The following is a 17,202-nucleotide window of genomic DNA, read 5'->3' on the forward strand; positions in this document are numbered from 1 at the left end:
ACTTAATAACATATAACAAAGACCATTACAAGAGGAATTTACCCTAATGTCCACTGCAAAGGAATGAAATAAACAATGTAACATCATGCACTGAAATTGCACACAGCCTTTAAAAATCATGTAGAATATGTAGTGACCTACAAGATTTTCTGAACACTAAGTGAAAAAGCATATTACAGAACAGTACATACTAGATAGGATTACAATATATACAGAATTGTGTGTGTGTGTGTGTGTGTGTGTGTGTGTGTGTGTGTGTGTAGAAAACAGAAGACTGAAAGACTAGATACCAATAGGTTAACAGAGGTTATTCATAAGGGGTGGGATGGGGCTCTTCCTATTGGTAGCATCTAAATTTTAATAATTTTTTTTAAAAAAACCAAACACATAAAAATGTTCATACATCCAGATTCAATTATTCCATTGCATTGCAATGAATAGTAATGCAGACTCAGAATCAGGTGACTTGCTTAAAATCACCGGTTTGGTGTGCTGTGTTAAGTCAGGCTTTCTAACTCTGAAATCCACTGTCTTTCTACATTCCATTCCTCTCCCTCGCCACAGCCCCAATTACATCATATTTAGAGTTCCTTTCTCTTTGGTTCTTTTTCCTTTTAATTTCTACATCTACTATATCCCTTCCCACCTTTTTCTAAACCATTTTAGCAGTAGTCACTGTGAATTGCATATTATATGTAATACAAAACGTAAACCATGTTCATTAGATGAAAAAGACAATTCCTCCCTCATAGAGAGAACTGGGACAACACATATCAGAATAGGCACAATCTGACAGTCTTCAAATAAGTCAGTTTGCTTCTTGCATTTAAAATGAAACTGAAATCTGTTTGGTCTTAACTGTGATATTTGGAAAGCATCATGCTTCCTTCTATACCAAAAGATTTCTTAACTTTTTCAAAATGTGAATTCTTGAGAAGACCACCTGCCCAAAACTCGGATCTGAAAAACCAATCCCTAATTTTATTTATAAATGTCAAGATTTCCCTATTTTCACTCGCTTACTCAAAAAGCAGGATAAATGTAATAGCCCCTCTCTTACTTGGAAAAGCACAGCTTTTGGAGCGAGTTGCCTGTGTCAGGAATTAGCAACGTCTTTGATGATGCACAGCTGTCTTCATTTCGTAATCACAGACGTCTAAAGCATTCCAGGAGGCTGACTAATGTACCTGGAGAAATGTGCCATGTTTTCTCATCCTTTCTCCTGAACTTCTTGTCAGATCAAGAAGGGATGAGTATCTCCTTTGCTTTACAACTAGGAACTTAATTACAAGATGGAGTAAGACAAATCCTTACATTCTCCACCACCATTTCCTTCTTGTTCTCATTCATACCTGTCTCAAACATATGCGCAGTCCTCAGTGATCTTAGTGGTTTCCCCTTTATTTCAATCTTTCTCCTACGGAGATTCACTTAGGACAAGATCCCCATATGGAAAACTGAAAAGTTTTCCTACCAATGGCTGCTATTAATGGCAAAAGAAAAACAGAGCACCACTTACGTTGCAGCCTACTGTTCACCAAAGGACATCATACTAAATACTCAGGAGTTTTTGAGCACCCCAAATAGTCCCAGACCAAAGTCAAGCCTCTGAGCTGAGCAATTAATAACGAAAAATTCTGAAGGTGTTTGTTGAAAGGTTCTCAGCTTTGTGACTCCAAATACCATCTTACGGAAAAACCCGAATGATCTTTTTGGCCAATCCAACAGTTGTCTTTCCCCAAAAGAATTCTATTATCCCACCACCACCAACTCCTCTTTCCTGCTCTCTTGCAAGAAGTAAGTGATCGTTACCACCTCAATCCACCCAAGGGCATTTCATCTGAAACCCAAAGTTCATACCCAATTAAGATTTGTATTCTTTGGGGATAGAAGTATCAACAAAGATGTAGCTGGCTTCTCATGTGAGAGGAATACATACCTGAACAGCTCTACTTGGAAGGTTGATGCATTTTACTATACATAAATTATACCTCAATTAAAAAAAATAAACTCTACTAACAAAGACTCATCCCCTCAGGGAACCTGCCCTTACTAGACTAACAGCCCTAACAGGGTTCTCCATACCCATATGTGCTACCCAATTAAAAAAAAAAAAAAAATGAATATCTTCCCCACTAACTAAAGTTGCATTATTTTTCTCAGTGTATGCCTTCCATCCAATTGCATGGAACATCACTGGACTTTCTAGGTGAGCAAAAAAGAAAATTTTAAAGAAACTTATAAAGCCAAAGGGATAAGCTAACTAGAGTCCTGAAAAGTTGTGTGAGCTGTCTGAGGTTACACACACACCATGGCCTAGGGAGCAGGCCTCTAACCTCCTTTAGCACAGGCTGGAAAGAGCACAAGTGATCTCAATGCATCACAGAAAGAATGGACATTTTAAAAAGAACAACCCTCTATCTAGCTCAGTCCCAGCACAGAACTATTTTGAACGACCCCAAAATTCTTCCCAATGAAATATTCACCTCAAGGAATAAATAACATTAAACCAGGAATTAATAAACATTCAAGCAACTTGAGATTTTATTGTGAAAATAGCTATTTTGACATTATATCCAGTTTCTCATTTATCAGAATAAATTCTTTACAACATTGATCATCATCACCACTTCTGGGTATTTATACACAGTCTCTGGGTAAAATATCTTCACACTAGGCAAGTCTAGAATATTGAAATTATGACCAACAATGCTTATTTTAAGATTGTTTACTTCATAACAAAACTACAGTGTTTGTACACTAGAACAGATGTTTCAAATGTATACCATTTGAAGATAAACTTGGTGGAACAAAACCGATATGAGTATACATAAATTTCTTACTTGTCTCCTTTGCTATCAGTCTTCCAGAAAGCTAAAATTATATTATAAACACCTCAAATTTCCACTTCGGGATGAACAGAAAAATGGAAAGACATTATTTCCTATTTTACAAAATAAAACATCAAGTCAGAAGAAGAATAAAGCTCATCTTTATGCAATTAACATAAAAGCTTGAGTACACCCGTCCTTCTCCAAGAAATAAGACGCCAGCACTGCAAGAGAGGCAGCCAACAGGTCAAAGAAAGAATGACCAACACAGCCTCCTCTATAGTGCGTGACTCGCTCAGGACTGACGCAAACTCTGGCAAGCCATTGTTTCTAGACATCCAGGGATCCGGGACATGTAAACTCAATGATTAGAAGGCATTTCTCTGAATTTGCATGAGGAGATCTAAAGAATCAGAACAAAGATCCAACTGCTTTGCACATGGCCAGATGTTCACCACACCACAACTCAAACCCAAAGGCAAGCTTTCCAGCAAATACACATCCAAAGCAGGCAGTTCCAAATATGCAAGCATATACACTGCAGAAAACAAAGAGCATCCTTATGCCTGATGAGTGAACTGGGTTTATACTTTGAAATGAAATCAGATATACTTAGTCCTCTGAAATTAGAAGGTCTAGTGAGGCTTAAACTTGGGGGGATACAGAAACTTGCTGAGAATTTAATAAAAACCGTAAACCCTCATCCTAGAAAATGCATACACAAACATACAATCCTTTTTTAGACCATGTCTTCAGTAATAGAAGTTGAAAATATTAAACTTTCCTTGCTTTTGTCACTGAAGCAACTGTACACTTTCTAAGACACTATGTGTGTATGCATGTGCATATATATATATATATATATATATATATATACATATATAATAACTAGCTTGTATGTGACTTTAATGCTATAAATAGTCACTGCCTTTCTGGTACTTTTAAAGCACAGCCAAGAACAGTTTGGAATGGAACTCCAAGTTGGTTCCCTCTGTCTCATAGATGCCTAACAAGTGGTTAGTTCTCTGAAACCACCAGTTCACACTCCTGTACAGCTGTTCCAAGCCAACTGGGATTCTAGAGAAGCAGCTGGACTGACCAAGGGCCTCACATGTGCCTAAATAACCAGCCTATTTAGACCCACAGCCAAACCTCCGTCAACTCCATGGTCCTAGGGAGCCCTAACCTGTCGCTTCCATTTTATCACCACTCACTAGAAGGGCAGCCAACAACTGGAAACCTCTGCGATGAGTACAAACAAGCAGAAGCACTCTTAGGGCAGCATTTCCCTAAGTGTATTTCTCAGAACACAAATCCCACATGACACCTACTTAAAAAAAAAAAATCCACATAAAAATAAATTAGGAAAATAGTGTATAAAATACAGGCCCTTCTTGGAGTCTGAAACCACCAACAGCATATGTAAGGTTCTGAGAAGCCTACAGTACCTTAACTTTGTCTAACCCAGCATTTCCCTATTTAGCCAAAGAACCCTCTATTCATATAATAACAATATATTCTGCCAAAATACATCTTGAAATGCTTCTCCAAAGAACTGAAATACAGTTTAAAAATATCTTACAATATAATTTCAAATTAATAATAATGAGGATATAAAAAGACTTATTTTCCTGCATTTTTTTAAAGCAACTACTTTGTTTTGCTCTAAATAGTCTTTTATCATAACATTCCACTCTCTGTTTACAAACATCCAACTCAAAGCTACCCTTTCTTATATCATTGTTCAAGAATGTTAATTCTCATCAGTAATCATTGGCCTCCTCATCTGGAACAAACGATTTTTGTATGCTTTTTGATTCCGAGGATACCTCTCCACCTCAATCACAATAATTTTAAGTCTAGGGGAGGTAACCTGGACTTCTAGCAAACATTATATCCCAACAAGAGTTTGGGGCTAAATAATTTTACAAACCCTTTAAAAAAACAAAAGCAAAGCACTCCATCTTTACATCTCTATGAAAATCAACATTTTGAAGATCTAATGAAACTTCAGTTAAACCTTTGAGACTAGGATTACTGACCTTTGGTTCATGTAATTAACAACAAGTTTCTTAAAAATCTAGTAATTTCTTAGGAAATATGAAAACATTGAAAAGTAAATGTAAATTCCACAGAGCTGAACAAGAAAAAAGGCAAAAGATAATTCTAAATGCCAACAACATATACAAAAGACCGTCATTACAACCCAAATATAATATGTGGCTCTGCTCAGGATTTCAATTATATAAATAATTAAACCAAGACAAAGTCAATCACTAAATCCCTGTGAACTTAAAAAACAAAAAGCGCACAGACACGCTGCATTTTGTTCATCAAAGCATGGTCCTAGTGTAGTTAGAGAGAGAACACTTGCAAAACAAAGAAGGATTACCACACAGAGACAAGGAGTTTTTTTCAAAATATTTTATCCTCAAAAGTAAACCCACATACCATAGGAAAAAAAGATACAATTACAAACATAAAATCGTAGAATTTTTAATCTCCTAGGGAAAAGGGGTTCTTGGTTTTAGGGGTTCTTGTTGTTTTTCTTTGCTGATATGGCAAAACAGATCTTTAGATTATCATTTGATATAAATCTGAGGTGTTTTTTTCTTTAAACTCAAGAATGAAATAAATTATATTTAATTTATATTATGCATTTATTCATCTGGAACTGAATACTGAATACTATGTTTACAGCATTAAATTTTAAATCATAGTTTATCTAGATAATGATAAACTTATTGAATTTATTTTTAAAACCCTTTTATTTTGAAATAATTATAGACTCACAAAAAGAAGTTGCAAAAATAGTACAGAGAGATCCTATGTAACCGTCCCTCAGCTTCTTGTCTTTACATTTAAGCATTTATATTTTGGTTTCAGAGGGATACAATTTTTGACAGTTTATGAAAAAGTAAACAGTTTATGAAAAATCTAATAACATGGTAAATGTCTATTCCTGGAAGAGGCCCTAAGAAAACATACTACTGACTTCAAATACCACTTTTATCACATGATACTACCTTTAAAAATTGGTTTTCTGAGATACTAACACTGTTACCAATTTCTGCCTCTTTTGATGTCTAGTTTTCTTCCATTTTTGCAGACTTCTGAAAATTGTAACTTAGCTCTGATTGAAATAAGCTTCCCCATTCCTTTAAGTTAATATATCTAGCCACATTAAGTGAACAGAAATTACAAATGGAAATCAAAATGCTTCGGATTTAACATAAAATCTCTAATCCTCTAGCACTCAAAAAATAAAACAAACATGTCTAGGTTGAAATTTAATTCGTTTGTCAGTGCCAACCTTTTAGGGGGAAAAACATTGTGTAGGAATAACTGTCCTTAAAGGTCTTTTACAGTTTCTTTGGTCTTAGGGGAATGGCCAGTCTTATGGATAACTGATGACAGTTTGTTGATGAAAGATCTTTATCTTATGGGGATTATCTGACCAATTTTCTCATCCTATACTACCAAGAAACATAAACACAAACATAGTCCCTTTTATCATATTATCCTCCACCATCACTTCCAAAAGAAAGTGGCTCACAGTATTTTAAGACTGTGGACCATTTATCCCAGCCAACTCAAACTTTATCCAAAGCATATCCTGACAGGTTGCTCAAAAGCTCTCTGCCCAGTCTGGAAAGTTATCCCTTTCCAAGAGCTTCCTATATGTGTGGCTGATCCCTGGAGTGGCTTGTGCTCAGCGATAGCTTCCTAGCATCTCATTAGCTTATACCAAAACCCTCAACTAAGTAACCCAGCATATAAATTCTCACTTACCTAAATCATATTTTGCATCTTAGGAAAGATAGTCTGGAAGCATCATGGCCTATATAGCATACAGCTAAAGGCAGTTCAAAGCAGGAATGACCAAAAGGAAATAAATCATATTTACAGTTGTCTCTCTACTAAAAAAGGATAGATACTTGTTATTCTAAGATGATATTTTTTTATTAAACTTTCAACACATCAAACATTACAGTATGCTTACTGGCTGCATCTTTGTGTCATAAGAATACGATATTCCTTCCACATTCCAATAAAAATGTAAACACATTTTGCTTACTCATGGACAGTAGTAACCTTATTGACAGAAAACTTTACATAACCCAGTATTATCCTTTGACTTTGCCCATGGAGAAACCTGGAGTGAAATTTACCATTCAATTTTAGAATCTGTTAGGGTTAATATAGTTCTTTCTCCTACAAATTTTTTAGTTTTCCAAAAACTAATTTTAATTGTCCTGTTTTACACACGTTTGACAATTGTAAGTCACTTCAAATGCTTTTTGAAAGTTTTAATAGAAATCATAATCGAAAATGACTAACCCTGACTAAAGCATAAGCAGATGATTAATGTGCTAACCACTCATCTCTAATAAACATCAATCAAGCCCTATGGTCATGATTTCCAACACAGAACATTCAAACAGATTTCCGATTGCTGGACTATAACAGAAGACTAACGCATCACACACACACACACACACACACACACACACACTCTCTCTCCCACCTTTGCAGAAGTAATGTGAAACTCATTAGCTTCTTTCTCTCAATGCATCCAAACAGATGAACAAGACTTTGAAGACTACCCTGTTTCTCATTAAAACTTTCAAGAAAAAATATTTACAATGACATAAAGACTTCTGTATAAATAGCTACCTAAATACAGAACAAATTGAGAGGATGCAGGTCAAACACAGCCGAGTTCCACTCAGCTCAAATCAGACAAGTCTCTTGAGTCCAAAACTGTTTTCCTAACCTGGGGGTTTCTGCAGGATGTGACAAGATTTGCTGAGCACCATAGTAATCTTTTAAGACACTAATCAAAAACATGGTCCTATATTTTAAAAACCCCAGAAGTAGTTTTAGGACAGCAGAGGCACCTCAGCCACTAAAATAAGCAAGATTCTATTATAAGTAAAATTACCCACACAGCAAATCTTTGAATAGTTCAGCAACCAATAAATAGAAAATGTTCTTTAAAATCTGCTATTTCCGATTACTCCATTGACTCCTTCAACTGCAGTTAACTCTATGGAAAATAATTAGTTGTCATAAAGGTTGTGACTACATGATATGTTTCTTAGGAAAGAGCACTGGTCTGAGCCAAGCATGGTGAACCTGGACCAGGTGCACAGTAGTACTTCTAGTTCGCTGGCAGTGGGCTCCTCCTGAGTAGTGTCTAACCACTGGGCAAGTGTCAGTCAGACTTTACAGCCTGGCGTAATAACGATGCTAACACATTCAGCTCTCCTGAAATCAACCCAAGAAAGAGATGACTGGAGTTAAACATGTACTATGAATACACAGGTCTAAAGCTCCAATAAATTAAAACAGCCCTTGCTAACCTGTATTGAACACATGAGCAAATACTGTTACATTGAAGTGCATATAATCAGACAAATATTATATGTAACCATCTTTAATATTTATATATATGGTACTAACTCCCCCAAAGATTAGACTTATGAGAGCATAATTAAAAACACATTCCTCATTGCTTTTTAAAGTTAAATACAGGCTTTTCTACTGAAGTAAATAGAATATTAGAATAATACATTTTTCCTAACGTCTAAAATAAGCATCAGATTTCTAAACAGAAGAAAAAAAGGCTTCAGCCAAAGAGCCACATATTAGATATTTAGACTGGTCTAAGAATACTAAATTAATAAGTTAACTTGAATAAACTAACAGTGCACATTCAGAACAGAAGTGTAGCTTTGGGCCAGCAACATGTGAACCAAAGGCAAAAATCTGCCAAGGTTAAGGCAGGTTTTTTATATACAGTACAATGTGTTTTCTTTTTTCCCCAAGTTCATTTAGCATTTACGTTGATGTTATTTAAAGTGCATTGCCAAGCTAAAACACGAGCTTCCTAACTAAAAAAAAAATTGCTGTCACAGAAAGTTTCTTTTGTTTTAGAGTCTTCCTTATACTTATTTATGAATTTTCTTTTTGCCTTCACACACTTAGTGTAAGAGATTACTGCAACAATTACATGACTTTGGGCACAAAGCATGAAGACTGTCAGGGTGATAGCCGTTGTGAGGAATTACTTTCTTCTTCTGCTGGAGTCAATTTAAGTGTTGGAAGTTTCCGAGGAGGAAGCTGAGGGCTCTGGCGAAGATTGTCATCCATCTGTGGAAAGTACAAAAGGTACATCTGACTAATGGCTATGGCACCACTTATATGGACTGTGGCCTCCCCATCCAAACTATAGTCTAGAAGAGTACTGAACCTTATGTTTCTAGGACTGCTAGAGAAACCTTTTTCTTGCAAATAATCTCTCAAGAATTCTAAACGTATCTAAATACTGGCTGGCTCAGTATATGTATGAAAGCAATATGGCTCATCCTCGATGACTTCACAAAATTATAGTAATTCCACAAAATGAATAGTCTACCGAACTCAACCACAGCACAACTTGGGTTAAGAGATCTTCTAATATTAAGTGTAAAAGCAGTATTTCTGTTACATTACTCTCCACAGTTTACAAAGTATGTTCTCATTTGATCTTCCCAACGCAACTGTGAAGGAAAAAAAAAAAAAAAGGCGGACACAATCATTCCCTATTTTAAAGATTAGCAAAATGAAGCTCAGAATGGTTACCAGATTCGCATTAGGTTGCAAAGCTAGCATCAGAGCTGAAATGTGAACACAGGTCTTCTTATTCTAACACTATTGTTCTTTCAACTATAGCTCATTGCCTCAATAAAAATGGCCTGTACTCCACTCAAAAAGATCACCTCTTTTAGGCTATGACTATTTAGACCAAGAGAAGTTACGAAAAGAGACAGAAAGAAGGATAAATTCTTTAGACCTAATCCAGAGGCAATGCAAACACTGGATCAGTTCTAAGTCTGCTCCAGAGAAACAAATCAAGAGCATATTTAGAAAATGTCCAAGAGTTTCAGACTTAACCTAAGGAGTACGTTAGCATCCCGGGAAACACTAGGACAGGGGTTACTTAGAACTGAGTCAGACCTTAGAAAACTACCTTTAACCAGGGTACCCCAAAACCAGAGTGCAAGGTCCTGGTGTTAAGCTGCTTCATAAAAGACTTGAAAGCAGCTGCCATCAATGACCCAAAACCAACAGAATATACCATCTTATCATCTACTTGATAGGTAGGCTTTTTTAGAGTTTTGAATATAAGCAGCCCAAAACTCTCTCTTATCAAGATGCTTTTATAAAGCATAGGGGAAATGTTTCAGCAGAGGTACATAGGGTTCATAATAAAGGGAAAAGAATAAAAGATTAACTCTTAATTTTCCGAGGGAAAAAGTATTCCCAGTGAACTATCTGAATCAATTGTGATACCTTTTTTTTCCTTGCAAGAACTAAGTTCCTCAAACATAACTCTCTCTTTTTTTTAAGCTCTAGATTTCCTGTCTAAATGGTGAACGGTGGTAGCCAATAGAATTTGTTGTTCTAATGTCTTGTAGCAAACAGTGAACTGTACTGAAGAGCAGATGGGAAGTGGGGTGGAGAGAGGTGCTGATATAGGGTCAGGAAACTCTCATATATTGATGATGCCAAAATGGAACTGTACCAAGTGGTGACAGGGCCTCCTGGCTTCACTTTCTGCATATGTAGGTATTTCATGGTTCCCTTCACATGTCTAATGAATTTGCCACAGATAGAAATGGAAACTATACTGGATAGCCTTCATCTAGCAGAAACGTATCTAAAACAGTCTGAGTAATCTTTCCATTATCCACACTTAACTCTCAGTGTATTTCCTCTCATGAGATTTGCTGGGTTAGGCTATGAATTAAGACAAACTTGGCTTTGACTCAGCTTACCCAAACTTTAATAAGAGGTACATGCAATACCATAAAAAGAAATAAAATGGTCATTCCAGAGAGTGGCAGTTATAAATCTGGCTATTACCGCCAGTAGTAATGGATACATACTTTCATTCATGAGTTAGATGACTGACTAACTGCAAAGCCCATGCTGGAATCCAATTTCTAGGGTTCAAATTCCCTCTCTACCTCTTGCCAGCTGAACGGCCTCGGGCAGGTGATGTTATAAGCTACTCTCGAAGCTTCAGTACCTCATCTGTAAAATGGGAATGACAAAGTACCTGCACACACAGAGCTGCTGTGAAGATTAAATGAGATAACTCACATAAAGCTCATATGACACAGTGCCTGTTACTCAATCCCCCAAATCCTCTAGCCAGTGTTATTAAGTCACAATGACCTATTAGTTTGTGAAAGAATAAAGCATTATCCATTTGTATAAGAAAAAAAAAGAAAGTTTATCAAACACTTGAGGAAAACATGCATAACTCCCTTGTATTTTTCCAATTAGAATCACCCTTGAAATTTCCATTGTTGGCTCCCTCCCCTACCCAATTCCTCAATATCTCTCTCAACAAATGCATACTCCCTAAGTGGCAAAATATCCACACTGGCAAAAATTGTAGACAACGTTGAGAACAGAGGATAGGAAGGAGACAAAATAAAACCATTTATGTGGAAGAAAGAAAAAAACACCATAGTGCTTTTAGCAAGAAAGGATAAGCACAGGTGCTTACAATCTCAAGAAACGTTAACCCTCAGAGACAGAAAGAAGCAGACAAGCAAGAAGTGTTTTTTTGTTTGTCTCTCTCTTTTTTTGAAGCCAGGCTTTTGGGTCTCCTAACTTGAAAAGTACTACTAACTGGGTGGTAAAAGTAAATCCAGTACCATTATCAGATCTTTCCCCAAAGCAATCAGGCCATTACTGGCTTCAAAACACTGTATTTTATACAGCTTTAGTAAATGTATGTTTAAACAGCTTTCTGAAAAAATAAACTTAAAAAAAAAAAAAACTGAAAAGGTAAAGTTAATGCATAACCCAAAACAATATTAATTGCAGTAAGGAAAATACTAAACTACTATAAAATAACAATTGAAGTAAACTTGACCTTTTCAATCAAGTTGGATTCCTTATTTACAAGTTGTGTGAGTTTCTGCAGATTTGCATCTACCGTTTCTTGTCCAGCAGGAGAGATGCCTAAGAAGCCAGGACAGAAATCAGAAAGAGGAAATTCTGAAAGCCTTACAAGCTGTTTAGATTCAAAGAATATTGAGTCTATCCACCCTCCTAAGTGCCCCACTGCCCACCCCACCCTCCAAAAAAGGCAAAATGAAAAACCATTCTGGGTTCAAAGGCAAACTTAAGAGGGAGAGTAATGCCCCAAAACCAAACCCTAAGCCAAAGGACTATATTTGTCCTTAAGGAGACCCTGTTAGCCAAGCATTATGCAGATAACCAAGGTCATTAGCAAGAGCACAACAGTCCTTATTTCCTTCTCAAATTTGACTTGTACCTTCCCCCCCATTTCACACAGGTCTTTAGTTACAACTATTTGAACAGCTTTCTAAGGCCCAAACAGCTATCCACGAAGCATCCGAAGTACTTGGAGGAACTTTAAAAAATACAGATTCCTGGGATCCATCCCTAAGGGATTCTAATTCAGTGAATCTGGTATAGGACCCAAGATTTTGTATTTGTTCTGTAGTCAGGTTTGCTAACCACTGCTCCCAAGTAACAAGGTTGAAAGTTACTCAGTTTCATGACCCCCAAAGTAACTAACCCCTCCCTTGTTATATACAAGTGTATTACATACAAAACACATAAACCACTATAAAAAGTAAACTGTCCCTAAACCAACGATCCTTATGACTTCTATTTTTTAAAAGGACAATTCTGGCCAACTCTCCCCATACAAATTTTGTGTCCCAATCACTTAAGCACAAGGCCCAACACTCTCGAAGAATCAGAGCCTAAGTGACAGGTGCCCTCTGTTTACTGTACCTCCAGTCGGATGCAATCAGTTTTGAAGTACTGGAATCATGGGAGTGTACCTCACCAAAATCAATCTGCTGCTCATTTCTGTTCACACAGGAAAATGCTAGAAGCAACATTTAAAGTAATTGCCCATTTGCATTAGGATAAATGCTATCTTTCAGCAGGGACACAATAAATACCTGTGGTTAACTTTTAGAAGAAAATGACCCACTTCAAAGGGGCAATATTTAAAGAAAAAGAAGCAGGAACTGTATAAAATCCAGAACAGACAAACGGCAAATATATATTTCTCTATTTAAAGAAGAACTAACACATGGGAATAAAAATAAAGTTGGAAAAATGCAACTTTTTGAAGTTCTATAAACCAGCATTTAAAGACAATATACAAACTTCTTTAATAAGTAATGGATTTGGCTTATACATCCTTAGGAGAATATGCAAGTATTCTATGCAAACAAAGATTAGCTGAAGAGGAACCAGCTTACCTCCAAGACTAAGCCTAAAATAACTGTTTAGGATGTCATCACAAAAGCGACACAGGTTGGAGAGCTGTTTCAAATGTTCTTGTAACTGAACTTTAGGAAAGCATACTTTATAAAGAGGTGCGAGAAAACCAAACACATAGGCATCCAAAGTAGAAGGCCTAAAAATAAATTAAGGATTTTTTAAAAGCACATAAGAAAATATTAATTTGGGATTATGTTAAAAAAAAACACTTTTTCTCAAATACATTTGTCAATTCTGAAGTACACAATACAGTCTTTTAAAAGGTTTACTACCCATTCTGGCTTATAAAAATGATGCAGCTAGGGTTTTACTCATTTGTAGCTTTAAAAAAATACTCTACCCATTTTATTTAGAAGAAAATTAAGTTGTAAGTTAAAGATTCATTTTTAATCATAAGTGTGATATAGAGACTGGAGACACGGTGGGAATAGTCTTAGAAGTTTCAAATTCACATATGTAGCATATTAAGTCAATGTGAGATTACCCAAACAGAAAAAGTTTCCTATAGTAAAAATCCATTAAATATTTTTTTTAGGTGAAAAACTCATTGGGGATGGGGTGGGAGGACCGGGCAAGGGAACTTGCTTTAAATAACTGCTCACTGAATACATGCAAACAAAACATCAAAATGGTTTTTAAGGGCATGCACTCACGTATCTCCAAAGAAAAACTGAGATGTTCCCAGTCTGTTTGACAGAAGATTTAGGCACTCCTTGGCATCTCTGTATATCTAATAAGGATGAAATTACATCTCAGAGGTAGGAAAGATACTTGAGAACTCCTTTTCAGACTAGCATCTATAGGTAAGTTCACCCCTGCTCTTTCTCTTGTCCTCCTCTGGAGGGCCCTTGCTCTGAAGGTAATCCCAACCATACCTGAGCTTCTACATCTCGGAGGTGGTAGAGGGGAGGCTCTCCCCTGGTCAGGAGAATCCTATTCAGTGCTCCCTTAGACATTCTTCCAGGCAGGATCAAACTCAAGGGAAAAGGCATTCGTGAAGCAAACCATGGCTTTGTCACAGTAAAGTAATTGTCACTCTCAACCCAGAATGTGTGAAGCTGCAAAAGGAGGGAAAAAACACTACAAGGATATTCTTTTACTAAAAGGAAGATCCTCAATCAATGTGAAAGTTTTTCATACATATCTCTGAATGAAGTTGACTTCACACAAATTTTCCAGTTAGGATGACTCAAGGATAAATCAAGGTTTTTAAATGTGTGAGTTTTGTTGACTGCTCTATCCCAAGCACCCAGAGTAAGGCCTGGAACATAGTAGGTGCTCAATGAATATTTGTTGAATGAATGAATTACAGTTGGCCCAACTCTATACATGGACAAACTCCAATCTTTCACAGAGAATTTTTATTTCCAAAATGACATTATCTTTCACTTTGTTGTTTCATACACTAGTTGAACGTCTAACAGAATCAACCCAGTTCTGCAGTTACATGAAAGAATCAAGACTGATACATAAATGAAATTTCTTCTCTTAAGCCTCTTCCATTATTTTTCTTCTAAATCGACTAAGTACACTTTCAGTAAGTCACTAAAATACTGTAATATTCACCAATGCTCACCACTGCAGGAAGAAGTTTCTCTTCGAGGAGAGCAATGTAAGCTAGTGTATCTGCCCCTTGTTTTGCTGACAGTTCATAATCGGCATTATATTTCTATTAAAAAATATAAAACCAAAAACCTCATAAGTCAAGAACATCCCAAAACAGTGAAGCTAAATAAATTAGGACTCCTATTCTTCCTCAAAAATGGCAAACATATTAAAAGGGGAAAAGAGAAATACAAATTCAGCGACAAATGCTGGTTAATGCAAATAAAGTTCTTAGCACAGCATCATGCACATGTTAAGGTCAATAAATGTTAGTTTTAGGTGTTTATTTATTATTAACTATTATTTCAATGATTGTTAATGACCTAGTTTAGTGCATGGCATGTAGTACAAACTTAATAGAGGCTATTATTATTCTTGTTAACAATAAGGAAAAAGTTCTAATTAGTAGCATTTTCCCCTTGAAAAAAAGAAAACCTTCCAATTGAGAAAAGTTCTAAATTTTGTTGATATAGGACTTCTTTTTTTAAACTATTGGCAAAAATCAATGATAACTTTCGCATTTATGTAAATTGTTACAGTTTAAACATTTTAGATATATAAATCTTGGCATGTTCAGATATTTTGGATACATTATTTCATGAAACATTTAACTGCAACTATTAGTTTAAGTGCTTTTAAAAAATAAATAGTTGCTAGTTGATGGGAACTCAGACCTCACACCAAGCACAAAATGTGTAGCAATTATGGAACTAAATTTACAATCATATCAATAAGTACAATAGTGAAAATGGTTAAATTGAATCTACTTATTCCTAAACTTCAATAAAAACCAAGCAAAGTGCATGAAAATATAAATTGACTATAACTCACTATATGGCTTTTGAATCACAGTACAACTCATGATTTAGAGCAGTGACTCTCAAATCTATTCTTATATCAAGCCCTATGTATCTCCAAAAAAGAATTCTAAAAAAAAAATTTTTTAATGCACTTTCTTTGGAAGCAACATGCAGGGATCAAGAATCTACTTCTTCAGAAGGAACCCACCTGTTTTCTTAAAAAGTTTAGTATTTTTGCTGGCTGAGAAACAATATTGTCTTCCGTTGTCAAAACTGGTACATCTCCTGTAATCAAAACACAGTTTACATACAAGGAAGCATTTCGATTTCCTCTGAAGAGATTCCAATACCCTAAAAACTATGCCAGTCACATTTGGAGAAGAAAAAAATGAGTAACTCATCTTAGGTTTTTGCAATTTCACACACACACAAAAAGTTTTGGAGAGCATTTTCATTTCTCGTAATTTCCACTGATTTGGCTTCTCCTTTGAAGTATTACTCAGAATGATCAAAACATAAGCAACACACAGCCAAGGTCATGGTAAGAACTAAAACCCCAAGGTACTCCATGGCTACAAGCCCCCTAGCTTTAAATAAGAGGGGGGAGGGTGCTTACAGAGGGCAGAAATGGGTGTTTAAAAGTTTACACTGTACCTCTTGAACCTCTCCAGGTGTTATCTATGACATTGACTTTCAGGGGTGCACCAGAAAATTTGGCGTAAGCCTGAAAGAGAGTTTGCAATAAAACATTTTAGACTGAGTACGTAATGCAAATCTGCAGAGCAGCTTTACTTCAAAGCCGGGTCCCCCGAAGGCAGAAACGCCTGACTCGGGGGCTGCGTCCCTCCCGCTACTTCTAGCCGGGGTTGCGCGCTACCAAGATTTCGAGGACTTTTTTCCCCCCACACGTTTGGGGGATGCAGAGCGGGTAGCGCGCGCCTCCTGTTTTGGGCTTTCATTCCACTGCGCAGACGGCTTTGCAAGGCTGAGAAAACTCGGAGCCAAGCGGAGAAGCCATGACTTCTCCTCCAGGCTTCGGCGGGGTCACAGGCTAGGCTGTAACTCGTCGGACGGGAGGGAGCCCCGGGCGGTGCAGCGAGCAGCGCCCCGGCCGGCCGGGCCCGAGCGCCGCGGGAACCAACCCCAGCCGCCGGAACCCGGACCAGCCAGCCTCGCGTCTCTGGCCCCGCCCCTTCTTTCCCGCGCCCCGGCTCGCGAGGCGGCCTCACCATCACCACCAGGGACTCGCTGTGCACTGACGGGAGCCCCCAGCCGCCTCCCCAGCACCTGAGCTCCAAGGGCGCCGCCATCTTGCCGGGGCCGACCTTTGCTATCCCGGAAATACTTTTGCCGCCTACTTTCCGGCACGTGGAAACGCGGGGGCGGGGCGCGAGGGAGGGAAGGGTACTTTGGGGACTGGGGGAGGTGCAAGGCGGGAAGGGCCACTGAAGGGGTTAGCAACACGCTGAGCATCAGTTTGGCCTGGGGGTTAAGAGTCCTGGGCAATGTCATACAACCCGCCAGTAATTCCTCAAGTACTTATTGGATGCTTAATGTGTACCAAGCGCTTTGACTATTACTACCCTGGGCCTAAACTAACCCATTTGTAAACCAGGCATGACATAGTTTATTCACAA

The 17,202-nt window shown here is 37.4% G+C and overlaps 1 protein-coding gene across 4 annotated transcripts; it reads right to left on the bottom strand.

The window, feature by feature from the left end:
• Positions 1-2,564: 2,564 nt before the first annotated feature.
• On the bottom strand, positions 2,565-16,890 carry MTX3 (metaxin 3). 4 transcript variants are annotated; one of them, XM_068535569.1, is made up of 10 exons: positions 16,795-16,890; positions 16,220-16,289; positions 15,774-15,850; positions 14,737-14,829; positions 14,036-14,218; positions 13,814-13,890; positions 13,139-13,296; positions 12,660-12,756; positions 11,767-11,855; positions 8,899-8,987 (listed from the first exon to the last, which is right to left on the bottom strand). In XM_068535569.1, the coding sequence occupies exons 1-9, from the start codon at positions 16,873-16,875 to the stop codon at positions 11,789-11,791; spliced, it is 903 nt and encodes a 300-aa protein (XP_068391670.1). In that variant the 5' UTR covers positions 16,876-16,890; the 3' UTR covers positions 8,899-8,987; positions 11,767-11,788. The 4 variants fall into 4 exon arrangements, with proteins under 4 accessions (XP_068391669.1, XP_068391671.1, XP_068391672.1 ...); XM_068535568.1 differs by lacking the exon at positions 12,660-12,756 and having other exon boundaries at positions 2,565-8,987; XM_068535570.1 differs by lacking the exons at positions 12,660-12,756; positions 14,737-14,829 and having other exon boundaries at positions 2,565-8,987.
• Positions 16,891-17,202: the final 312 nt, after the last annotated feature.

Source organism: Eschrichtius robustus, chromosome 2, assembly GCF_028021215.1.
Source record: "Eschrichtius robustus isolate mEscRob2 chromosome 2, mEscRob2.pri, whole genome shotgun sequence".
In the NCBI taxonomy this organism is placed as follows: Eukaryota; Metazoa; Chordata; class Mammalia; order Artiodactyla; family Eschrichtiidae; genus Eschrichtius; species Eschrichtius robustus.